This window comes from Microtus pennsylvanicus, chromosome 1, assembly GCF_037038515.1.
Source record: "Microtus pennsylvanicus isolate mMicPen1 chromosome 1, mMicPen1.hap1, whole genome shotgun sequence".
NCBI lineage: Eukaryota > Metazoa > Chordata > Mammalia > Rodentia > Cricetidae > Microtus > Microtus pennsylvanicus.
The window spans coordinates 175,349,766-175,373,837 of record NC_134579.1 but is presented as its reverse complement, the minus strand read 5'-3'; the positions used below and the strand labels follow the sequence as shown (position 1 = coordinate 175,373,837).

Below are 24,072 nucleotides of genomic sequence, written 5' to 3'. Positions count from 1 at the left end.
CACTGCACAGCTAAGGATGCTCTTGCAGTTATCACCCCGCCTCTACCTCCCAGTGCTGGGATTACAGATGGGCCCCCCATGCCTGGCTTATGTGGGCCTGAGATGGACCCAGGACTCTGTGTACCCTGGGTAAGCATGCTGCTGACTGAACTACACCCTGCCTTCCGTAATTGTTGGGAGTGAAGTTGTGAGTACAAAGCCATACATAAGGAGTTAACATATCCTATCTATGACTGAGAATGGTGGCCATGCCTTGTCTCTTTAACACTGGCTCTTCCGGAAGGAAGACAGGGAGGACAGTGATTTTCTAAATAAGCTGACTCCCCAGTCCTTGTCTACAGAAGCAAACTTTGTATTTAGTCTACTCTAGTTCCTCCCACTAGAAAAGAAAAACAGCAGATTCCTTAAACAGCTCTTGTTCTTTGATAAGGTCCATGTTTCATGAATGGGGAAAAGGCAAACTAAGAGATACTTGTACGGACTCCAGACCTACAGTACTAAAAGGCTTAAGGAGAAAACTTGGTGGCTGGAGAGACAACTTGGGTGATAAAGAGCTTGCCATGTGGTTACAAGGACCTGATTTCACATCCCCGGCAGCCAACTAAAAGTTGGGTATGTTAGCTCTTATGTGCAATCCCACTGTTGGGTGGACCGACCCCTGCAGCTCAACGGTGCCTAGCTGAACAGATGCGCTCCAAGTTCAGTGAGAGACTCAGTCTCAAACAATCAGGCTGCTGCTGTAAACCTTGTCAAAAGGTCTATGAGCAGTGAGGTCATAGGCCTAAGCCGTAGGGTAATGGGAGGAGGGGGAGGGATACTATCGCTGTTCTGCTAAATTGACATTGTAAGGCTCTTTCTAAATGTTTGTGCTCATACCCATAGATGAGTGCTGTCCTTGGCCTTGGCCAGAGAAGCCGTGTTGTGCAGTGGGCAATGGCTAAAGTTCTGAAAGTAAGTGATGGTTGTGTGTCCAATCAGAAACGGTTCATCTACATCAATACCCCCACCAAAGCTCTGGGAGCACAGTGGAAGAGGGGGAAGAAAGAATGGAAGAGCTGGAGGATGGAGAGAATTCGCAAACGGCTGTTTTCTGGACAGGACATAGCTGTTGTAGTCATGAACTCACGGCAGCTGTGGTTACCTTTACAAGATTTGCCCATGATGGAGTTCATCAACATTCCAGTACAGACAGGGGAGGGTGAGGCCCCACTCTGGGCTGAGGAGCCATTGGCAAGAGACGGCTGCTGGGGAGGGGGAATCATTTTCTTCAGTGGTAGCCACTGGTAAAAAACCTATGCACAGTAAATAACCTCACTCCATGCTTATGTAAGCTACCCCAATTAAACTTAGTGGGACACACACACACACACACACACACACACACACACAGGGGGGGAGGGGATTCCAGAGAGCAAGAAAGAGATAAGAGAGGGGAATGGGGATGAATTTAATCAAAGTAAATATATGAAAATTTCAAGAAATAGGTAAAATTAAATAACATCTTTACAAAAGGTGGACAGTTGAGGAAGACATTACATAGATCTCTGGCATCCATCCATACATGCACATGCAGTCATATGCACACACCCACACAAACACAAACACTACACACAAAGCTTTTTATGAGTTTGTACTTGAAGAATTATTCGGGTGATGAGCAGTGACTGTTGCACAAATACTTCCAGACTGGTTATTTCCTACTCCCTAGAGTCAAAACAGAAGCCTATTTGACTATGACCTAAGTATGCACGTGTGAATACACCGCCCCTAAACTTATCGATCCCATTCCACTGCCACTCTTCCCGTCTTGACTCCATCGATTGGCAATTCACGGATCGCATACTGGCTTTGCCTCCTGGACCAACATTACTAAAGAATTCCAACCAGTAATTTGGGACAGAGTGCTTAGAAACACTGTGAGAGCGAAACCACTTCTAGACACAAGAAAGAGTTCATTCTGGCTAAATCTGTGCTGTTCGAACATTCAAGTCCCGACAGGTCTCCGCACACAATCACCCATGTGTGGGTGTGGGAAAACTGCTCGCCATGTCTAAGATCAAGTGGGCTCTTGATGACTGCAATCTTTTCAACCGCAAAGGCAATCATCACCATGCTCTTTGTCTGGTGGTGAAGCAGCCAGATTCCCAAGGTATCACTAATTCTACCGTGAGCCATAGCTCTGACAGACACTGCTGTCGTTCAGCTATGCTCAACCATACCTGTGTGCTGCCAGGAGAAAAAGAGAAACAAGGCTGACAGATGCTTAGCCCAGTGGTTCTCAAGCCCAGTGGGTCACGAGCCCCTTGGGGCTAAATGGCCTTTTCAGAGGAGTCACCTAAGACCATCAGAAAGCCCAGGTACTAACATTATGACTCAGAACAGCAACAATGAAAGTAATTTTATGGTTGGAGGTCACCACAACATGGGGAACTGTATTAAAGAGCCAGTGAATTAGGAAGGTTGAGAATCCCTGACTTAGCAGGCAAAGGAGCTGGAGACAAAAGCCTGACAAGCCAAGGTCAATCCCGAAAACTCAAAGACGGAAGGAAGGACAGGACTCCACAGGACTGTCCACTGATATCCGCAGGTAAGCAAGGCAGAACATACCCCCAGTACTCCCTCTCTGGCGGTAACAATAAACTTGAAAAGGATTGTTTAAGAGAAGAACTGGACGGTAGTGGTGCACGCCTTTAATCCCAGCACTCGAGAGACAGAGGCAGCCAGATCTCTATGAATGTGAGGTCAGCCTGGTCTACTGCAAAGTGAGTTTTAGGGCAGCCAGAGCTACACAGAGAAACCCTGTCTTAAAAAAACCAAAACCAAAACTTTAAGAAATGGAAAAAACAAAGGCAGAAGGGCTGAAGCAACCACATGAGAATTAAAAAGCAAAACAGAAGTTGTGACCACAAAACAGAACAGTTAGTCAGTCCTGAGTTTCTCTGAGCAGAAATGGGTACTGTTACTACTATACCAAAAGGCATTATCACTAACTAGAAAACATGTAACCAAGTTCTTCAAACCTGTTCACTAATGTCTTCCAGTCCTCTTTTTACCACAGATAAAACTGATGCTAATGATCTGATGAGGTCATAATAATTTTGTTTCAGAAGCTTAAAACCACTGAAGTAAAATAAAAGGCCATTGAGAGGATTCGCTGTTACCGCTGCCCTCCGTCAGCCCTCAGTTACCAGCCTTTGGAAGTGCTTCCTCTGACTGACAACCTCCATCTTGCCAAGGTCTTATCCTCCTTTCCAGGGTGACCTCAAATTCATTAAGTTCTCAGATGCAGGGGTGGAAAACCCTGGCCTCCAGGGAACAATTCCACATGGCTCTCCCAGCTGCAAAGTTCCCCAGGGGTCAGTCACAGCCTAACTTCTTCCCATTCTTTTCTTTTTTAAATGACTTATTTATTTATTTATTTTTATTGAATGTACATTAGTGTTCTGCCTGCATGTATGTCTTTGAGAGAGCTGCCATGTGGGTGCTGGGAATTGAACCTGGGTCCTTTGGAGGAGCAGTCAATGCTCTTAACCTCTGAGCCATCATCTCTCCAGCTCCAACTTCTTCCCATTCTTTAACCAACAGTTGACAAAACCCAAACCATGGTCTCACAGATTCCCTCTGCTGATCTACCAGTCCCTTCCCAGGTGCTGTGGTTCTGCCGGCCTCTCCTCATATTTACAGTTGGAAACCTAGTACTCCTGCAGAGAGGCGGGGCTGTACGACGTTAAGAATGAATAAATTAGGGCCAAGATCTTAACACTGGGTTACTAGGTCCCAGTAGTGATGGCGCACGCCTTTAAACCAAACAGGCAGAGACAGGTGGATCTGTGAGTTCGAGGCCTGCCTGGGCTACAGAGTGAGTTCCAGAACTGCCAGGAATGTTACCCAGAGAAACCTTGTCAAAACACACTGTCCTTACACAGGATGAGTCAGATTTCCTTCTGTCTAGGGCACACATTTTCTGACTCTCTGATCTTCCCTGCGGTCTCGGACTTTGCACCCTACAGAACTGTGAGGCAAAGCAATTTATTTTCTTGATGCACTAAAAGAGGTTGGGGAGGGCTGAGGAGGCTGGAAGTGGAGCACAGCTTGCAGAGGGCTTGCCGAGGAGGCATGAAACCTTGGGTTCGTTCCCTGGGACCACATAAAACAAACAACAAGACAGCAGCTATGACATAGACCTACAGTTGGAGCACACTAGGCACCTGCAGCTACACAGTGAGCTTGAGGTCCACCTGGGCTCACCAGACTACCCCAAAATGAAGAGAAAAACAATTAAAGTACCCCTCCAAAGTAATGATCGAAACCTATCACTGGAAGTGTACCATCTGAAAATAAGCAAGGCATGTCCATGATCATCAAGGAATTCAGACGGTCATACGTTGTCTCTCTATCTGATAAAGAACTCAGAGTTATACACCATGTCCAAAGAAAGGGACCCTTACGACCTAATTCTCTATTTTTCTTTAATGAGCGACAAATAAAACCAGTGGCAATTCTTGCTCTTGGTCATTCGCTAGTCTCCACCACTTAAGTTAAAGGCCACTGAGTGTTGTGGGGTGGAGGACAAAGGTCTGTACAGCTTCAATTTGGCTCCCTTTCTAATATGAGAAGAAGTCTGTCTAAAAGAAAAAAAATCAAGTATCATGTCCATAGCTTACTCCAAACTATAATTTTTTGGAGGGTAGGGTTTTTGAGACAGGGTTTCTCTGTAGCTTTGGAGCCTGTCCAAGCCTATCTTGGAACCAGCTCTTGCAGACCAGGTTGGCATCAAACTCACAGAGTTCTGTCTCTGCCTCCCAAGTGCTGAGATTAAAGGCATGTGCCACTGCTGCCCAGCCTAATTATAATTCTTTAAAAAAATTTTTAAATATTATTACTGTGTGTTCATCTGTGTCTTGGGACTGTTGGGGGGGGGGGACACAACTGAACACGCCATGGTGTGTGTGTAGAGGCTGGAGGACAAACTGCAGAGCCGGTTCTTTCTATCCATCATCATATGGGTCCTAGGAATTGAACTCAGGTTGCCAGGCTTGGCAGCAAGCATCACTTACCCACTGAGCTATCTCACAGGCCCTGTAATTACTCTTTTCCTTTTTGAGATTATAATATAACTACATCGTTTCCTGATTCTCCCTCCAGTTCCTCCCAAAGACCCCTCCTTGCTCTTTCAAATCCAGGAACACTTTGTTTTCATTTACTGTTGTTATACACATACACGTATACACATATATTTTCCTAAATACATAAGCACATGTTCAGTCTGTATAGTGTTATTTGTATGTGTGTTTTCAAGGCTGGGTCTTGGATAAACAAATGGTCTGTCCTTCCTTAGGGAAGAGCATTTCTCCAGCTCTGGGGATTCCTTAGAAGGTCTCTGTGCAGGGTGGAGGCCCCTTCTACTGTCCCCATCCACATTAGCATGTTTACTGTTGCCCTTGTTCAGCTCACGGATAGGCAGTCAATGCTGGTGAGACTTTATGGGTGCCTATAATTAATTTTTAAAGCGACATTTGTCATTGTTTATAAAGGTGATAACAATCTAACAGCCCAGATAGCTTACAGTTTTATGAGGCAAGCAAATGTGTGCGTCTCAAATCTCATTTGAGGCAGTTTAACTTAAATGCACAGGCATTATTTACAGTATGTGTGCCAATAGTAAGTAAAAAGAAAATCACATTTTCAAGAAAAAAAATACAAAATATTTTTATATAGCACATCCAAGAAGCTTACCAATGTCATTAAGTCAGTAGCATCTGTTGAGAGTCGGGCAGTGAGAGGGCCTTTACCAGGGGAGAAGCGCAAGAAAGACACCGGATTGCTTTGCACAGTTGAGCTGACCAACACCAGAGGTGCAGCTACCATTTCAATTTATTTATTTTTTTAGCTGAAATTTCATACTAGTTGTAGTGATAGGGAGCACTTGGGAGGGAGATGCAGGCAGATCTCTGTAAATTTGAAGCCAGCATGGGCCACAGAATGTATTCCAGGACAGCTAGCACTACCCAGAGAGACCGTGTCTCAAAAAAATAAAACAAGCAGGGCAGTGGTGGCGCACGCCTTTAATCCCAGCACCTGTGAGGCAGAGGCAGGTAGATCTCTGTGAGTTTGAGGCCAGCCTGGTCTACAGAGTGAGTTCCAGGACAGGCTCCAAAGAAACCCTGTCTTGGAAAAAAAAAAAGAAAGAAAGAAAGGAAGGAAGGAAGGAAGAAAGGAAGGAAAGAAGGAAGAATATATTCTGATCTTCTCATCAGGGTTTCCTCCCCCTCTTCTTCTTATACAACTATCATTTTCTAGCTTCTTTAATTATGTCCACATCCTTGAAAGGAGATGGAGGGCAGTGATTACAACCCTGGGTCTGATACTGACTAAGGAGCCTTAGGTGATTGCCTACACCTACCTAGGTTTCCGCAGCCACCGTATAGAGACAAGGATGGTACCCCCATCATAGGATGATCATGGGTACTGATCATGGCACAGGGCTGGGGGTGAGGGCACAACCTGAAACCCAGCACCTGGGAGGCGGAGCCAGTGGGATCTGGAATGTAAGGCCAGTCTTAAAGAAGGCCCTGTCTCTAACCAACTAATGTTGCAAAGCACAGAAGCAACAAAACATTAAGGATTTAAGCTGGGCATGAGGCTAGAGGGGCAATTCTGCCATTAAGGTACTTGCTGCTCTTCTGGAGGCCCTGAGTTCAGTTCCCTACCCCCACAACAGGTGGCTCACAAGTACATTTAATTCCAGTTCCAGGGGCTCTGCCACCTCTTCCTGCCTCCGTAGGTACCTCCCCCTACACCAATATATAGAAAATATCATTATTTTTATAAATTAAATTAAATTTATAATTAAATACATATAAATTAAAATATTCAAAATAAGTCTTTAAATAGCCGACCATGCACGGTGGCGCCTGCCAGTAATCCCAGTGCTCATTAGACTGAGGCAGGAGAACCACAGTTGAGCTCAAAGACAGACTAGGCCCGTCTCAAACAACGCTGCTAACAACAAAAATTTAACATTACGTTTGTTCCTTTGTTTGTGAGCACGCGTGGAAGTCGGGGATAACTGTGGGAGCTGATATTCCACCTTACGGATTCCAGGGATTTAATTCAGGTTGTCTGGCTTGATAGCAAGCACCTTTACACACTGAGCCATTGTCACTGGCCCGAGAATTTAATAGACTTTACATTGCCATTAAAAAAAAAGAAATACAGATACTGAATTAGGTGACTTTACCCCAGGTGTATTAGTCACTGGCTAGATGATCTCAATTGAGCCGTCAGTCATCGTCTGTGTATCACTAACCCTCATCTTTAAATTACCAACCATAACAGGGTGTGGTAAAGATAAACGAGGCTGTGTGTGCTCAAGGCTTTAAACTGCTGAGAAAGTTAAATTAGAATACTCTTCCCAGTAGTTATCTCATGCCTACTTAATGCCAGCTCAGCATATCCCTAAGCACTAGTATCTCTGGTTCTAGGATTTGGGACATTTATATTGAGGTCATACCATCATCTCCAAAGAATTCAAGGCCAGACTGGGCGACATAGCAAGGCCAGACCCTGTCTCAAAGCCATAGAAGCAGTCATACATTAAGAATTCAAGCTGGGCAAGCGTGGTAGCCCATACGTGTGATCCCAGCACTGACTACCGCCTTCTGCTTTACCACACATATGCCAAGCCCTAACAATGCTCTGTGAGGCACTAACCGGGGCAGCAGCTTGCAGTATTTCCCAGGGAACTCTTCTTCACTGGGCATCTCCTGGGACCAGAATTCTGTGGAATATACTGGTGACTGCCTGGACAAGGCTCTCCCAGAGAGATGTGCAGAGAGATCCCATTATGGGGTTAAAGGGCCAGTGTGGAGAAGTGGACTTTGGCCTTTAGAGTTCTAAAAATTACACTGAAATTGAACTATGTGATTTGACATTCAAAAACAAGACTTTTCCCACCAATGTTACTAAGTTACAAGTTTTTGGAAGCATTAACCAAATTGAAAAAAAAAGGAATCAAGAAGTTTCTTGATTTCATGATGAAATTATAAGAAAAAAACATTTGTATAACAAAGAACTTCTAAGACAACTTTTTAAAAATATTTAATTTCATATATATATATATGACTGTTTTGCTCAGATGTGTGTATGTGTATCACCTGGGCCCGGTGCCTGTGGAGGCCAGAAGAGGGCATCAACCAAATCTGTTAGAACTGGAGTTAGAAGACAGCTGTGAGCTGGGAACAGAATCAAGTCCTCCGCAAAATCACTGTGAGCCATCTCTCCAGGCCGCAAAGGTAACTGTTTTATCTACATTGCACAGACACTCAGAATAAAGAAATCAAAGAAAACCGGCAGCTAACTTTACTAACAATACCAGGTAGTTGGTGTTCAAGCTGCTATGGCTTAAACTGAAGAGAACTAAGAAATCTTAGGCAGATGTGATGAAAAGGGCCTATAACTCAGCACTCAGGAAGCTGAGGGAGAAGAACTGAGAGTGTAAGGCCAGCCAGACTCCACCTCAAAACCTGAGAAACAATTAAAACAGAAGAAGAAACAACAGGCAGGCAGGCGGCATATAAACACGCATAAGTCAGATGTGGCTCAGTGGCATGGTGAAGGAGGCAGGAAGCCTGGGTTTGGCCCCCAACACTGCATAAATGGCTACGGTGGATGGAGGCTCACGTCTATAATCTCCGCTCTTGAGTCAGGAAATCAGGAGTTCCAGGTCCCAGACTGTGTTGACTAATGTAGCGAGTTCCAGGGAATTTCATCAGATACATGAAACCCTACGTCCAAACATAAGTAGATGTGGGAGGTGTGTTTACTGTCTCCCGAATATGCAAAGGAAAATTTGTGGGAACTGGTTCTGTTCTGCCGCCCTGTAGGTCCCAGGTTATGTAAATCAGTTGGTCAGGCTCGGTACCAAGTACTTTTCCCTGGCTCACTGCTCAAGAATATGTGTATTTTCTAATGTTGATTTGACATTAGATAAGACACCAACAATGATAACTTTTTCTGTTGAGTCTCGATATCCAAGTCTTACCAAGTACAAAGCTCTCACATTTGTCTTTCGCACATGCAAATGATTCAGTTTGTATTTATGATTTTCAAAAAAATCGTAAGAGTTGGGTGTCGGGGGGAGAGCCGGCAACTCCAACCAGCACTAGTGAATACAGAATCAAGTTCAAGGCCATCTCAGTCGCAGTAAGTTCAAGGTCAGCCTGGATTCTGAGACTCTGCCTCAAAGAAAACAGCGCTGGGCCACGGAGTTGACACAGTGGGCACAGGTGTTTGCTGAGCAAAGAAAACTGGGGTGGAGGGGTCACAAAAAGGATTATGTAGGGGCCCTTGCCAAAAAACAGCATTCTATAAGGTTGCTACAGGATATTTTAAAGACTCTATACGAAATGTCAGTTTAACCTTTGCGACAGTCCTATGTGATAGACAGTGATGGTTCACTTTACAAAGAGTGACTATCCAAGCACACACTAAAGAATACATCCATCAAAACCCAGGTGAAGTTCCCAACTGGCTCTTTCCCAGGCATCAGCGGTAGGTGTGTGCAGTTACAGCTCTGAACAGGCTATGAACCTAGTTTGACTCCACGGAGCACAGAACAGAATCACTGTACCCTGTAGCCACTTTTGCCTAAACTAAATGTGAGCAACTGGAGGCAGAGACGGATGACGCTCATTTTACTGGCAACGAGGCTACCCCTGAAATCCATGCCACCTTTTGCCATTTGCAGCTGCATTTTGTCTCAAAATTAACATGAGGAGCCCCCACCCAGCACCGAGGCACTGGGGAGGCTTAGGGAAGAGGTTTGCCATTGAGTTAGTTTGAGGCTACCCTAAGCTGCATAGAGTAAATGCTACGCCAGCCTGGGCCTCACTGTGAGGCTCAAGCTCAAAAGAACAAAACCTGGGGAAGGTAGTCATGTTTAATTCAGGATTCTTACAAAAATCACAGGAGAAATTGTTCCCCTTCCTTTCTAATTATTCAAGCACTCTTTATGAGATTCTTCAGGAAACAGTCTGCGGAGGCAGCGGTTCACCTCCCACAGAGGTCCTTCGCTCTGCTTCCAGTCACGTGGTTCCTAAATGAGGAGTGGAAACAGCAGGCTCGTGGGGTAAAGTGCTGTTCCTCAAGCTTCAGCCCCAACAATCAATCACCTGGAGAACTTGATGAAACTCAGGATTTGGAAATTTTACATTTCTAAAAGCTCTTTGTAATTATTACCCCGCTGGCCCTGGCAAGATGTGTTCTGCAGAAGAGCCTGGAAGAGCACTCGATGTTAATAGAGAAGTCTAATGAGCCTTTCAAAAGGGCCCGAATTGCCAGCCTGGGGTAGCTTTATCCTCAACAGCTACTCCTAAAATCGGAGCACGGTATTGTCAACTTGCTAATACTCATTTTTCACGCTAGATGAGATGTGGGAGTAAGCAAAGCACAAACTCCAGGACCTAAGGTAGAGTGCCACCGCGCTACCCAGAAGTGTCAGCTTGGGAATGACTTGAGCCAACTGTGGAAAGTACACAAAGAAAAAGCATAAGACTGTTTGTCTGAACACAGACACATAAAGCGTGTATAGAGAAGGCAATCAATGTTGACTGACCAGAAAATAGCAAATCTCAGTAGGGAAACAGAGACTCTAATAAGGTATGGAAGCACACGCCTTGAGGGAGAAAAAGCCTTCCAACATGCCTATCTTTCCACAGTCCTGGAAACTGCATGGCCTTTGTGTATTCTGAACTTTGAATTTATCACAGTGGCAGAGAGGCAAATGGTTAGCTATTAATTAGGATTTTCAATAGTCAAATGTGATTATCCCTAAGAGAAAAACAACGACCGTTCATTTAAAGCTTCGGTGCATAAACTACCCTCTGGCATCATGTTCCTCCAAAATTTCTTTAAGCAGTTCTCCCCTGGGCATGAGCATACAATGGCCTCCTTGTGTGAGTAGGGACCACATGAAGGCATTTGGGATTGTAAACCGTATCCCTGTATCCTAATTTACACACACAAAGTGCATAGACCCAAGATAAAGGACTCCATCTCTCTAAATCTCAGTTCCTGTAACAGTTCTCAAAATTACTGTAATTGAGTTAGATTAAAAAAGAAAAATTACATCAGAATACAGGAGGCTGTAGTGGTGCCTGCCTGTGATTTCAGCACTGAGGAGGCGGAAAAATCACTGTAAGTGCAAGGCCCACAAGGGCCAGCAGACCCGCCTTCCTTCCTTCCTTCCTTCCTTCCTTCCTTCCTTCCTTCCTTCCTTCCTTCCTTCCTTCCTTCTTTCTTTTGTTTGTTGTTTGTTATGTAGACAGTGTTCTGCTTGCCTGCCAGAAGAGGGCCACAGATCTCATTGTAGATAGTTGTGAGCCACCATGCAGTGGCTGGGAATTGAACTCAGGACCTCTGGAAGAGCAGCCAATCAATACTTTTAACCTCTGAGCCATCTCTCCAGCCCTAAACTCTGTTTCAAAATAATAAAAAAGGATCAGCCTGGAGACAATGACTGTAATCCTGGCACTGAGGGAGAAGCAAGAGGATTGGCGTTAAAGTCGCCCATGGCTACAGGACAACTCGAGGCCAGCCTGACATACATGGGGTCTATCTGAGGAAAAAAATAAGACTGCATAAATTTTATTCATCTTTATAGCTTACATATATTCTTACATATAGTTTAATGTATTCTCATTGTTTCTATCTAATATTTAACAAAAACCACAGACTAGACAATGCACATCCATGACTTGGCTTAATTCAGTGCTAATGTCACTAGTTCCTAGTTATTTCAGATAGTCTGAGATAAAGAGGCCTGCTGCCCTAAATGTGGTCACATCTGTGGAGCTTAGGAGAGCAGCCTAGCTCACCTGTCCTCTTCCCAGGACGGCAAGAGCCGAGTTTACAGCAGCTCTCCTGCGGTTGCCTAAAGGGTCTCTAAAACCTCAGAATGGCCAAACACAGACATGATTGTTGTGGCATGTATCTGCACTGTCTACCAAAGCTGGCTGTTGAAGGCTTGGTCCCCGGTGCTGTGGGATTGGAGGTGGCTAAAAGGAGGGCTCTGGCCTCACCAATGGATTAATGCATGGAAGAATTCATAGATCAACAACCTACTGGCAATGACAGGAACTATATGAGGTAAGCAGGTCTATGCTCCCACATGCTCCCGAGCTCTGCCTTGCTACCAGCCTAGGAACAACCCAGTGGATTAACCTTAGGCTGAAACCTTTAAAACCTTGAGCCAAAGAAAATCTTCATCTTTTAAGTTCATTCTCTCCTGTTTGTTTTGGAGGTGGAGGAGAGCAGTGTTCCAAAGCTGTATGCACACGAGTCCTATAAACAGACGCTATGGAAATACCCTTGTGAATTTTACCCTTCCCCTCTCCCAGCCCTCAGCTGAGGCAGAGCAGCTTCCCCAGCCAGGCTGACTCAGGGAATAGTCATCCAGAGTCCTTATCTGCCAAACCCTGTACCAGGTCCTAGTGGTAGAAATAATCAGGCTTGGACTCATGGATCTGAGAGACTCCTCCAGCCCACCCTCGACCCCCCAACAACCCTTCTCTTTAATCTCTACTCTACCCCCACCAAAGAAATCAAAAAAACAAAACAAATAAAAAAAACGAAAGAAAGCCAAACAACAACAACAAACCAAAACCCCACAAGTCTGATTTGGTTCTGGCTTGGTACCAGGGCTCACAGGTTCAACTTCATTTTTAGGCTGGATTAGAAAAACACATGGTTTTCCTTTTTTCCCCATCAAGTAAGTGGCCCCAGTCACACAAGACAAGCAACTATACACTTTATGTATCTAAACAATGGAATTAACATCTGGAAGGTGACATCAACATGAGTCTTCCACCGTAGAAATTACTTCACAGTCTAGTCTGTGAAAATCTCTCTGATTCCCGGCGATATTTACCCTTCCGCACTCGGTGTCAGGCATCTCCCGCACTAGGGCGAGCTGTACTCTCAGGTTTGTTTATTTACTTTTGTGGGTACACACGGGGGAGAGCAGGTCAAGCTTGCCTCGTCGTACATGTGGAAGCCAGAGGACAACCTGGAAGAGCCAGCTCTTTCCTTCCCACACGTGGGCCGCAAGGATCAAACCTCGGGTTGTCGGGTCTGGTGGCAAACACATTTTACCAGTCGCGCCACACTCTCGGACTGTTCCCTTACTAACAACAACTGGGCAGGCAATCTCGTTGTTCTGTTGTGTCCAAATTTTGATTCTCGACCAGTGAGATCTGGGCCTTAGCAAGAGGTGGGCATGTGTTTCCACTGCCTTCCCAGCCCTTCCCCAGTGAGCACGTAGCCCTACTGTGTGCGTCAGGTACACTTCAAGACACAACCTCCTCCCAGACCTTACAGTCCGGTAGGAGGAAAGACAAACACACACAGATGTACGTGGCACATACGCTCTGATGGAAGGGGGCAAGTGCTCTAAAGAAAACAGAAAGGAGGGAGCGGGAACGTGGGGCTCCGGGAACAGGAGAGGGCTTCCTGTGGGTGAGAAAGTCTACTCTGATGGGAACATCTAAACAGGCAGGAGTGAGCCCTGTGGACAGTCAAGGCTGTAGGCACAGAGAACAGCACACACAAAGGCTCTAAGGCAGAAGGGACTGCCATCTTGGAGAAGCAAGAAGGTCAACTGGTGAGCCTGGACAGGCCAGAGTAGAGGGGAACAGAGTGGAGAATGAAGTAGAGCCAGCCGGAGAGGAAGAATGAGAACGTCTGGTGAACTGTCATGTGAACCGTACAGACAGGAACAAGAGTAAAGCAGCCGAGAAGCCCTGCACCCTGACAGTGTGCCATATGCAAAGTCTACAGGTAGAGAAAGCAACCAACTCTTCCAACAAGGACATAGTGACCTTACCCCATCTGAATTAAAGCTTTAGGATGTAGACAGGAAGTAGTCCAAAGCTCTACAAGGTGTGCTTCTCTGAAGGTTTTATTGTTGTTCCTACCTTAAGATGATTAAAACATCTACAATTAATTAATTTCTCTATCCATCTTAGAAACATAAAAGGGCTGGGTGTGGTGGCACAATGCTTGTAATCCCAGTACCTGGTCTACGTAGGGAGTTACAGGCAAGCCAGGGCTTACAGAGTGAGACCTTGTCTCAAAACAAAACAATACATAAAAAGCAAACAAACTATACACACACACACCAACACCAACACCAACAACAAAAACCAGCCTTGGTTATGCATGCCTTTAATCTCAGAACTAGCAAGATACAGACAGGCAATCAGGAGTTTATGGTCATCAGTACCTAAAAAGAGAGTTCAAGTCCTTCCTGGGTCACAAAACAAACAATAACAACAGAAACCCCCAAACAGAATACACCCCATAATTTCTCAGAGGCAATAGAGGTCTTACTTTCAAAGTGTGGGTTTTTCATGATTTTCAAACCTGTTTTAGCCGGGCAGTGGTGGCGCACGCCTTTAATCCCAGCACTTGGGAGGCAGAGGCAGGCGGATCTCTGTGAGTTCGATACCAGCCTGGTCTAGAAGAGCTAGTTCCAGGACAGGCTCCAAAACCACAGAGAAACCCTGTCTCGAAAAACCAAAAAAAAAACAAACAAACAAAAAAAAAACTGTTTTATACCACAAAATTAAAGGGTTCAAAGTATGAAGAATTTAGGAAACCGTGTGAAACCTTAGTTAGAGCTCAAGTCCTGCTAGAAGGACACCCTTTGATTTGGTGGCTGATTCCTTGACATGGCCTCTTTTTGTTCCCAGATACGGGGTACAGCAATGGTTCTGAATACTACAGATTCCCCAGAGCCAAAAACTTTGGGTGGATCGTTCTAGGGGCACATTCCCCAATCTGCTGTGCTGACATGTGGAAGGAGGTATCCTCACACACAGAAGCATGTCAAGAGAGCCGGGCTTGGTAAACACAATTAATGAGTGGAAGCAGCCGATGAACATACATAAAGAACCTCATTAAGGACTCCAGCACTCTCTTCCCACTAATTAGGAAACAGTTTGAAAGCATCTCCTACACACAAGCAGATTGTTCAGTTCAACTCAGAAATATTCCTTGAGTGTCTCTGTCAGACGCTGGAGGCCAAGATGGCAGGGATGGGGAACTTAGCCCGCAGGGCTGGCTATGCCTCACTGTCCCCTGGACAGGGAAGATCTGGGAAGGTCTGCACGAAGGCACACTGGTGCAGAAGGTGCCAGAATAAACTTGTGCTTACTCTTTTAAAAAGCCACTTACCTAAAACATCAAATGCCAGCAGGTCTACCAAATATAAATTAGTGATGAAGATTAGACCTTCAAACAGCAATAAGCCAAGAGTTGGGAAGTGGTTTTGAAAGGAATTTGTAAGCGTCCAGGAGTTGCTCTTCAAAGTATCAACTGTTTGTTTCCATTTTGTTGATATTTAAATCATCAGGAGAAAATCTGTACTCCCCATATGCACATACATTGGTGAAAAGAGAATTGGGATTTTTAGATTCCACCACAACAGCCAAGGGCATTCTGGACTGTAAGGGCCCGCGGATGGGGAAGAGTGTTGTGAAATACTGTTTTGTGGACGTACACTCCGGGACTCACAGCCGCTGTGGCTGCCCTGCAGAAGACCTGCACAGAATGCCAATAAACGTTCCATCATGGGTAACAGAAGGACAGGCTCCACCCCTGGTTGAGGAAGGATGGGCAAGTGGCTTCCTGGGAAAAAGAAGTCACTTTTCTTCAGGAACTGCTGGTAAATTACCCATCTCCAGAAAACCCCACAGCCATGCTTATGCAAGCAACCCTAATGAATTAACTCAGCGAATTAAAACAGTCGAGATAGTAAGAGGAGGACCGGTTGAAAAAAAGAAGGAGGTCAGAGGTAGTGGGAGGAGAATAAGAAAGGGCAAGGGGGGGGGATCATCAAAACACATTACATTCTTGCATGAAACTGTCAAAGTAGAGAATACCTTAAAAAGAATTAAGGGCATTCTAGTCTACAGAACTATTATCAAGGTAATAAGGCTGGACCAAATCCAAGTATACAGATTGATAGGAACAGAATCAATACAAATGAGTGAGCTGTATGTTATTAAAAATATTAAAAAATAAAAAACCATGTGAAAGTTCACGGAAATACGGAACCCAGGGAGAGAGAAACAAGGAAAAGAGGCAACAGTGTTGGGGGAGCACCCTCAGGAAGGGCAGGTCTGGAGGAACGGAATAAAGGCACCAGACGGGCAAACAGCAGTCATAGCAAAGAATCACTGCAGCCTCGTAAGGCCACCAGACCCTCAAACGAGAATTTAAATAGTACCATTGTCGAGCATCATAAACAATTTAGGTGGAAACATGGTGCGTGGCCCACGCCTGTAACACTAGCACATGGGAGTCTGAGGCAGAAGGATCACCAGACTGAGAACAGCCTGAGCTATAAGGCCAAGCCTCGGCCAGAGTCAGACCCTGTGTCAAAAACAAACAAACAAGCAAACAAAACAGAACAAATAAATAAAGTTGGCTGGTTTCATTCCTGACACTATCTGACCCTATAAACTAAGAGCCCGGAGGAAATCTCTAGACCTAAAGTTAGGATGGATGCTTACATTTATAAACACTTGAAACTTGTCCCACCAAGGAGTCTGGAAGACCACACGTGTTTGAGAACTATCTTAAAACTCGTAACAGTCCATGTGGTGATACAGGCTGCAATCCCAGCAATAGGGAGCCAGGCCATTCTGGGCTGTGGAGTGAGACCTTGCCATAAACAAACAAACAAAACAGGGCTAGTGAGACGTGAAAGCCCTTGCTGATAAACTTGGGGACCTGAGTTTCATCCCTGCAATCCACATGGTGGAAAGACTCCTGCAAAGTGTCCTTTTATCTCCATACCAAAAAGAAATTAATGTTAAAAAAGAAATAAAAACAATATTCATCATTGGAATTCCTCCCTAGATCCTTTTCAGTAAATATCCCAAACCTAAGTTTTACCTTTTGTGTGTGAATACCCACATTCATTCATTCATTCATTCATTTATCTGTGTATTTGTTTAATTACTCATCCATCCATCCATCCCCTATCTATTATTTTGACACAGTCCTGCAATGCTGCCCTGGCTGCCCTGATATTTACTGTGTATTTCAGGCTAGCCTTGAACTGGAGGCAATGTTCCTGCCTGTTTCCAAAGTGCCTCAGCACACCTCCACGCCTCCGTAGTACTCATTTATTTTAAAATCCTAAATACACAAGCTGTTCTACAATAACCCTGATGACAGCATCTTCTTCCATCAGCCAATGGCAACAAGGTCTAAAATTCGACGTTGGGTAAGAATCTGAATTTGTAAAGTGCTCACTTAGCCCAGGCAAAGCACTTTCCCATGGAGGACACGCTGCGAGGTGGGCTCACAGATTACCTAGTGAAGTGCCTTTTCACCATTGCAATCCCATCAACCCCAGCTCTGGAGGCTGGGGAAGAAGGATCCAAGGATCAGGAATTCAGGGTAAACAGTGAGTTTGAAGTGCAGGAAGTTTACAAAAGACCCTGTCTCAAAAACAAACAAAAGTAAGAAAGGAAAACAGACAGAAAGAAATTAATGGGCTGCAGCAGTTATGAGACCATATAGCTCTTGCCAAGGACCCAAGTTCAGTTCCCAGCACCCACATCAGCTGGTCACAACTCCAGCCACAGCAGATCTGTGGCCTCTGGCCTCAGAGGGTACCTACATTCATATGCATGCGAGTATTGTCATGAATTCAAGAGTAGTCTGTAGTACACAATGGGTTTCAGGAAAGCTTGAGGTATAAAAATAAAGCCCTGTCTCAAAACAGCAAATAATAGCAGAAACAATAAATTAATTAGAAAATTTAAAAATGGGGCTGCAGAGATATTTTAGAGCGCATGAGGACATACTCCTCTTGCAACAGACTCAAGCCTGGTTCCCAGCACCCACACCCAGGGGCTCACGTCCGCCTATAATTTCAGGCCTAAGATTGCAGACACTTCTGGCCTCATTGGTATCGGCACTCACACAAATATATCCCAACACAGATACTGGTAAACACAATTAAAAATAAATTTTTAAAGAAAAAACCCACACCAAATAAATGTAAAATGTTACATTTTCAAACATGAACTTGAAAAAGTGTGTTCAACATTTAAGACATTCAGGGGCTGGAATATAGTTCAGTTGGGGAAGGCTTGCCTTGCACAGGGGTTCCCAGCACCGCAAAAGAAAAAAAAAAGTACGTTTATAAAGTATTCAGAAGACCTTATATATTGCAAATTTAACATACGTTAGATTGTGCTACAGTAACTAAATGAAATCAACGTTACATGTTTTGTGTGTTTTTAATACTATGCTGAATGTCTGGGTGAACGAATACATTTTTCAATGAAAAAAATTCAGCGTTGGGTTTAACTTTGATTCCTGTTTCACCAGAAAGCACGGCGGGGGCGGGGGTGGGGTCCAAGCATTCCGAATAAACTCGCTGCCTTTAATTAACTCCAGTTACTGAGGAGCAAACGCAGAAGAGGAGAGAAACAAAAACTAAAAGAAAAAAGAAAAAAAAAACAGCAGAAAACTGGCCCTTCCTATCCAAGGAAAACTAATTAACGCAGATTAATGAAGCAGAGCCACGTAGGGCTGGGAAACCAGATTCCTGCTTTAATCTGGTGAACTGAGAGTAAATCTGGTGGCGTTGGAAGCCAAAGCTACCGAGGAAAAGCAGGCTGGGCCGGCGTCGACTCCCTCAGATAACCCTCTTGGGACCAGAGTCGCAAGGTTCCAACTCGGACACGCGTGAGGCTGTAGGGTCCCCGTCTGCAGCCTGCTCCCGGCCAGCCCAGCAGAAGCGCCCCCACTGCAGGCAGAGACCGGGAGCCGGCGGGGCGCTCACCCGCAGCCAGGCCACTCACACCCGCCGCCAGGGTCGGGAAGTCTGGGAACTAAGTGGCCGGGCGGAGACACCGCGCAGGCAGCCGAGGAACAGGCGCCAAGCTGCCGCGCTCGTTTGTGGGGGGAAGGAAGGAGTTTTGGGGGGCGCGATCCGGAATGCACTCGCTCGCTGACTTCAACCCATCCCCGGCCTGGCGCAGACCGCCCGCCCCGCCGCAAGCTCCCCGGAGGCCCATCGCGCTCCCAGAGCCCGGGCCCGCAGTCACTTACCCAGCTCCTCCGCCTGCAACCGGAGCGGAGCGCACACCGCGAACAGCAGCGCCAGGACGCCCGGCCGACCGGCCCCGGTCCCCATGGTCTTGCCGGGCTCCAGACCCGCAGAATCGGCCTCCCGGCCCGTCCCCACGCCACCGCGGCCCGGCGCGGTGCGGGCACCCGGCACCGATCCCTCTGGGCGGCCCGCGCCCGCGAGAGGGCGTGTCCGCCCCGCCCCGCCCCGCCCGCCCTCTCCTCGTAGTGACCCCTGGAGCCACCCGCCTCCGCTCAAGGGGAGCGCCCAGTTTTCTTCCCGTCCCCGCCTCCCCCCTCCGCGCCACCTGCCCCGATCCACGCGAACACGGAAATCAAAAGTTCACCTGGCGCGCAGGCTCGCCGGGAGCCGGGCGGCTCACGGAGACTCCGCCCCTCGGGCGATTTGTCAGCTGCACCATACTTGGAGGTCCACCCAGGCAATGAAGGGCACCCGAAATCTGATGGAGTGATGGCGGTAGCAGGCAAAATCCAGTTCACGTTCATTCATTCTCTCTCTCCCTCTCTTCTTCTCTCAGTGTGTCTGTCTGTCTCCGTCTCTGTCTCGCTCCCTCTTTCTTTCATTCATTCCGTTGTTTAGCTCAGCTGTCTGCTCCGCTGGGTGCTTAAATCCACGCGGCATTTACAGAGCTTCAAAGTAATCGCCCAGTACTAATTGCAATCGGTGACGCCGAGGATGTCCTTGGAGCACATTTGGGGGAGATCTTATTAGATGGATGGTGAGAGGCTAGGGGGAGCAATGAGTTCGCGACCAGTCTGTTCAGAAGAGTAAACCTCCAAGGTGGCCAGGGCTTTGTAGACAGGTAGGTGCCTGGCCAGAAGTGGGAACCGATGTGCAGAGTAGAGCCTGTAAGAGATGCTTAAGCGACAGTGTCCTTAGAGTCCCAAAAGCTTCATACCGACCAATGACTGACCGACCTCTGCGAGGTGATAGAAAAGTCTTGAGAGACGCATCATGGGCCGCTGAAGTGTTCGGAGATTATTGTTGAGTTCAGTTGGGATACTGGCCGTGAAACTGGACAGAGAAAGGGTAAAAACTTGTTTTAATGACCACCTCCTTTAGGGTGCCCTGACTTTCCTCTGCGGGGCCACAACCTTAGCACCATCTCGCGGCCTCTGGGAATTATTACACCTAAAGGAGCAATGGGGGGGAGGGAGACTCTAGGTGGCTGAGGAACTTCAGACCCTCCAAGGTCTTTGGAATCCTCTCCACTCCCCAACTCCAACCTGGCAGGTATGTATAACTTTTCGCCAGCACTTGGGAGGCAGAGGCAGGCGGATCTCTTTGAGTTCGAGACCAGCCTGGTCTACAAGAGCTAGTTCCAGGACAGGCTCCAAAACCACAGAGAAACCCTGTCTCGAAAAACCAAAAAAAAAAAAGCGTTTTTTTTTTTTTTTTGAGATTGAGGTTTCTTGTTTGCATTGAGAAAGATTTTCTTGTATCTCTGACTTGTCTTGCCTTTGCTAAGTAGCAGGAGGCTAACCTTGAACTTCTGGTCCTTCTTTCTCCACCTCTCTGAGTTAGGGAAATACAAGTCCGCACCACCCTGCCTGGCTTACACTTTAACTTTTGAGATTTACAGTGAGATTTGGCAGTGGACTTTGCCTTCTCCACTGTAGCCACCTTAGAGGAAAGAGTTCCAGCTTTCGAAGTGAGCTCGCTCAGATCTGGGTCCAGCGCCAGCCCCAGACTGGGGCAGATTCTCTGTCTTCAGGTTAACTCTCCTCGTTGTCATAGAAAGGAAATAAATATGTATATAAGGATTAGCATGTAAAAGAGGTACTTAAATAGTAGGCTTATGTTCAAATCAAAAGTAAATATACTTTCATGGAAGTATTAAATATCGTTTCACATACTCCATAAAAAGTTATCTCGATAAGAAACTATTTACTAACTTCATCTCTCCCTTTTTCCTTTCCTTTTAAAAAATAAATTGTCTCCGAGACCAGCCTGGTCTACAAGAGCTAGCTCCAGGACAGGCTCCAAAGCTACAGAGAAACCCTATCTCGAAAAACCAAAAAATAAAATAAAATAAATTGTCTTGTTTGAGACAGGGTCTAACTGGATAGCCCTGGCTTATCTGGAATTTGCAGGTATCCCCCTGCCTCTGTCTCCCTGGTGCTGAGATTAATTTTGCACCACAACATGCTTTTAGCTAAAATTTTAAAAATCACATTTTTGTTTGTTGTGTGTATATGTGTAGACCCATACATGCAGAGGTTAGAGGGAAGTTTGTGGGAGTTCCTTCTGGCTTTCCACAGTGCAGGACCCCAGGATAGAACTCTGGTCAGCCAGACTTGACTACGGACCCTTTATCTGCTGAGTCATCTCAGTGGCCACAGCTTTCCTTTCTCTTCTGTTTATTTCTAAGAAAGTGAATTTGGACAGCCACTGGCTGGCTCTAACAGGTTTGGCTCTGTGAACCGTGAATGAAGCAAAGACAATCAGAAGCATTGTTGGCCAGGGAGGAATTCAGGGAGTGGGTCAGGTGACCTTTTCCATCTCAGTCAAGGCTTTGATATGAATAGTTCTGTCTTTCCACACTGGAAGTCCTCGTCTGCTGAAGGGAAAGCTTTAGGATCTGGTAACAAGGAGGATTCAGAAAGACCTGCTGGCCCTGCTGCCTTCCACTATACTGTCCTTTCTTGAATAGGAAAGAAATGTCTCCACAAGAAAATCCACAAGAACCAGCAATGGTGGATAAAGGTGCTTGCTGCTAGCCTCAGGACCAAAGCTCATCTTTTTTGTATGTATAATCTGCCTGTACTGGTTTGCTTGAGTAAGAGAAATTAAATAGAATTGCAGGCCTAATATGTTTTTAAAGTAATTAGAACATTTCAAAATAGATTTTTGTTCAATCTGATGACCTAATCAATTTTATCCTTAACCTTGGGTGACCCTGAGTATGATTCCATGACTATGAAGATGAGATTCTGAGATACGAAACTGAAACTTTATCGGTATCTCTCCTGCTGCCAAGCATAGACAGAAATAGGGTCTTACTGTTTTGATTTTAATATAGGATCCTCTATAGTCTGTGCCAGCCTTAAACTTTAGCTTGCTTTGTATCCAAGAATGGCTTTGAACTCTTGATCCTCCTGAGTGCTTAAATTATAGGTATATATTACCACAACCAGCTTCCCTGTTGACTGAAAAATCAAAACAGCTTGTTACTGTTAACCATTGGAAAGCCATGTCTTCTAGGTCTGGAAAGAATTGTTGAATGCTATAGCTAAAATGGGAAAACACTATCTAATTTTTTTTTTCTTTCTCACCCCAGACACTCAAGCTTTTGTTCTACAGCTGTCCTTGCTGCTCCAGAACAGCAGATAATTCTCCTGTCTTTATTGCAAGCTCATCGGCCCTTTTATAGTGATATTTTGTTTGTGTTTTAACAAATAAAACTTACCTGAAGATCAGAGTGCAGAGCTAAACCACTAGAGGTCAGGCAGTGATGGCATACACCTTTAATCCCAGGACGTGGGAGACAGAGGTAGATGGATCTCTATTAGTTAAAGGCCACCCTGGGCTACTCAAAATTGATCTAGTCTAGAGGAGAAACAGAGCTCACAGAAAGGTAGAGACAGGAGTGATCTGGCTGGGTAGAGAGAGGAATATAAAGTGGAAGGAGACAAGAGCTCATTGCAGTCTGAGGAAGCAAGCAGTCTGAGATGCAGTCTGAGGACAGGATTACCCTTTTGGTCTGAGGATTTGATAGAAGTAAAAGGTCTCTAGTGGCTGGCTGCATTGCTTCTCTGATCTCTCAGATTTTACCCCCTAATATTTGACTCTGATTTTTATTAGTAATATCAATTAGAATTCATATTACACCTTTCATCCATTTAGGTAGGTAGGTAGGTAGATAGATAGATAGATAGATAGATAGATAGATAGATAGATAGATAGATAGACAGACAGATAGCCTTTTCCTCCTGCTTTCAGATTTATCCAAATCAATGTCCTTGTTTGAGTCTGTGACTCTCAGTTATGGTGGGGAGGCAGGTAGGTGAGTATGGCCTGGTGCAATAGCTGAGAGTTTACACTTTGATCCAAAAGCACAAGGCAGAGAGGGTGAGCTGAGAATGGGACGTACTTTTGGAAAACCCTCCGCCATCACCTTCTTCAACAGGGTCAACCTCCTAACCATTCCCAGAGAGTTCCACCAACTGGACACTAAATATTCAAATAAACAAGGCTATGGGGACCACTCTTATTTAAACCACCACCGACTATAATAACCCTCTGAAACTGTAAGCCCAAATAAATCCTTTCTTATGTAAGTTGCCTTTGTCATGGTGTCTTTTTTTTTTTCTTGGTTTTTCGCGACAGGATTTCTCTCCAGCTTTGGAGCCTGTCCTGGAACTTGCTCTGTAGACCAAGCTAGCCTCTCGAACTCACAGAGATCTGCCTGCCTCTGCCTCCTGAACGCTGGAATTAAAGGTGTGCACCACCATCGCCCAGCTTATCATGGTGTCTTATCACAGCCATAGAAAAGTAAAAAAGAGGAGGAGGAGGAGGAGGAAGAGGAGAAGGAGGAGGATGAGGAGGAGGAAAAGAAATAATAGTGTCTTAGTTAAGTTTCTATTGCTGTGAAGAGACACCACATGGTGTCTCTTGTGTGGAAACATTTTATTGGGGCTGGTTTACAGTTCGAAGGTTTAGTCCATTATCATCATGCCGGGAAGCATGGCAGGATGCAAGCAGACAAGGTCCTGGAGAGGTAGCTGAAAATTCTACATCTGAATCCGAAAGCAGCAAGAAGAGAGTGAGACCTCAAAACCCAACCCCAGTAACATACTTCCTCCAACAAAGCCACAATTACTCCAGCATGGCCACGCCTCTGAATAGCGCCATTCCCGACAGGCCTATGGGGGCCATTTTCATTCAAACAACCACAA

General features: G+C 45.6%; 1 protein-coding gene across 1 annotated transcript in view; it reads right to left on the bottom strand.

Annotated features, from left to right (window-relative positions):
• Nucleotides 1-19,336, bottom strand: part of Dcbld1 (discoidin, CUB and LCCL domain containing 1) — an 82,045-nt gene extending 62,709 nt beyond the window's left edge. The window contains exon 1 of the mRNA XM_075945814.1: nt 19,135-19,336. Within this exon, the coding sequence (XP_075801929.1) occupies nt 19,135-19,219 (85 nt within the window). The 5' untranslated portion in view covers nt 19,220-19,336. The remainder of the gene's footprint in view (nt 1-19,134) is intronic.
• Nucleotides 19,337-24,072: the final 4,736 nt, after the last annotated feature.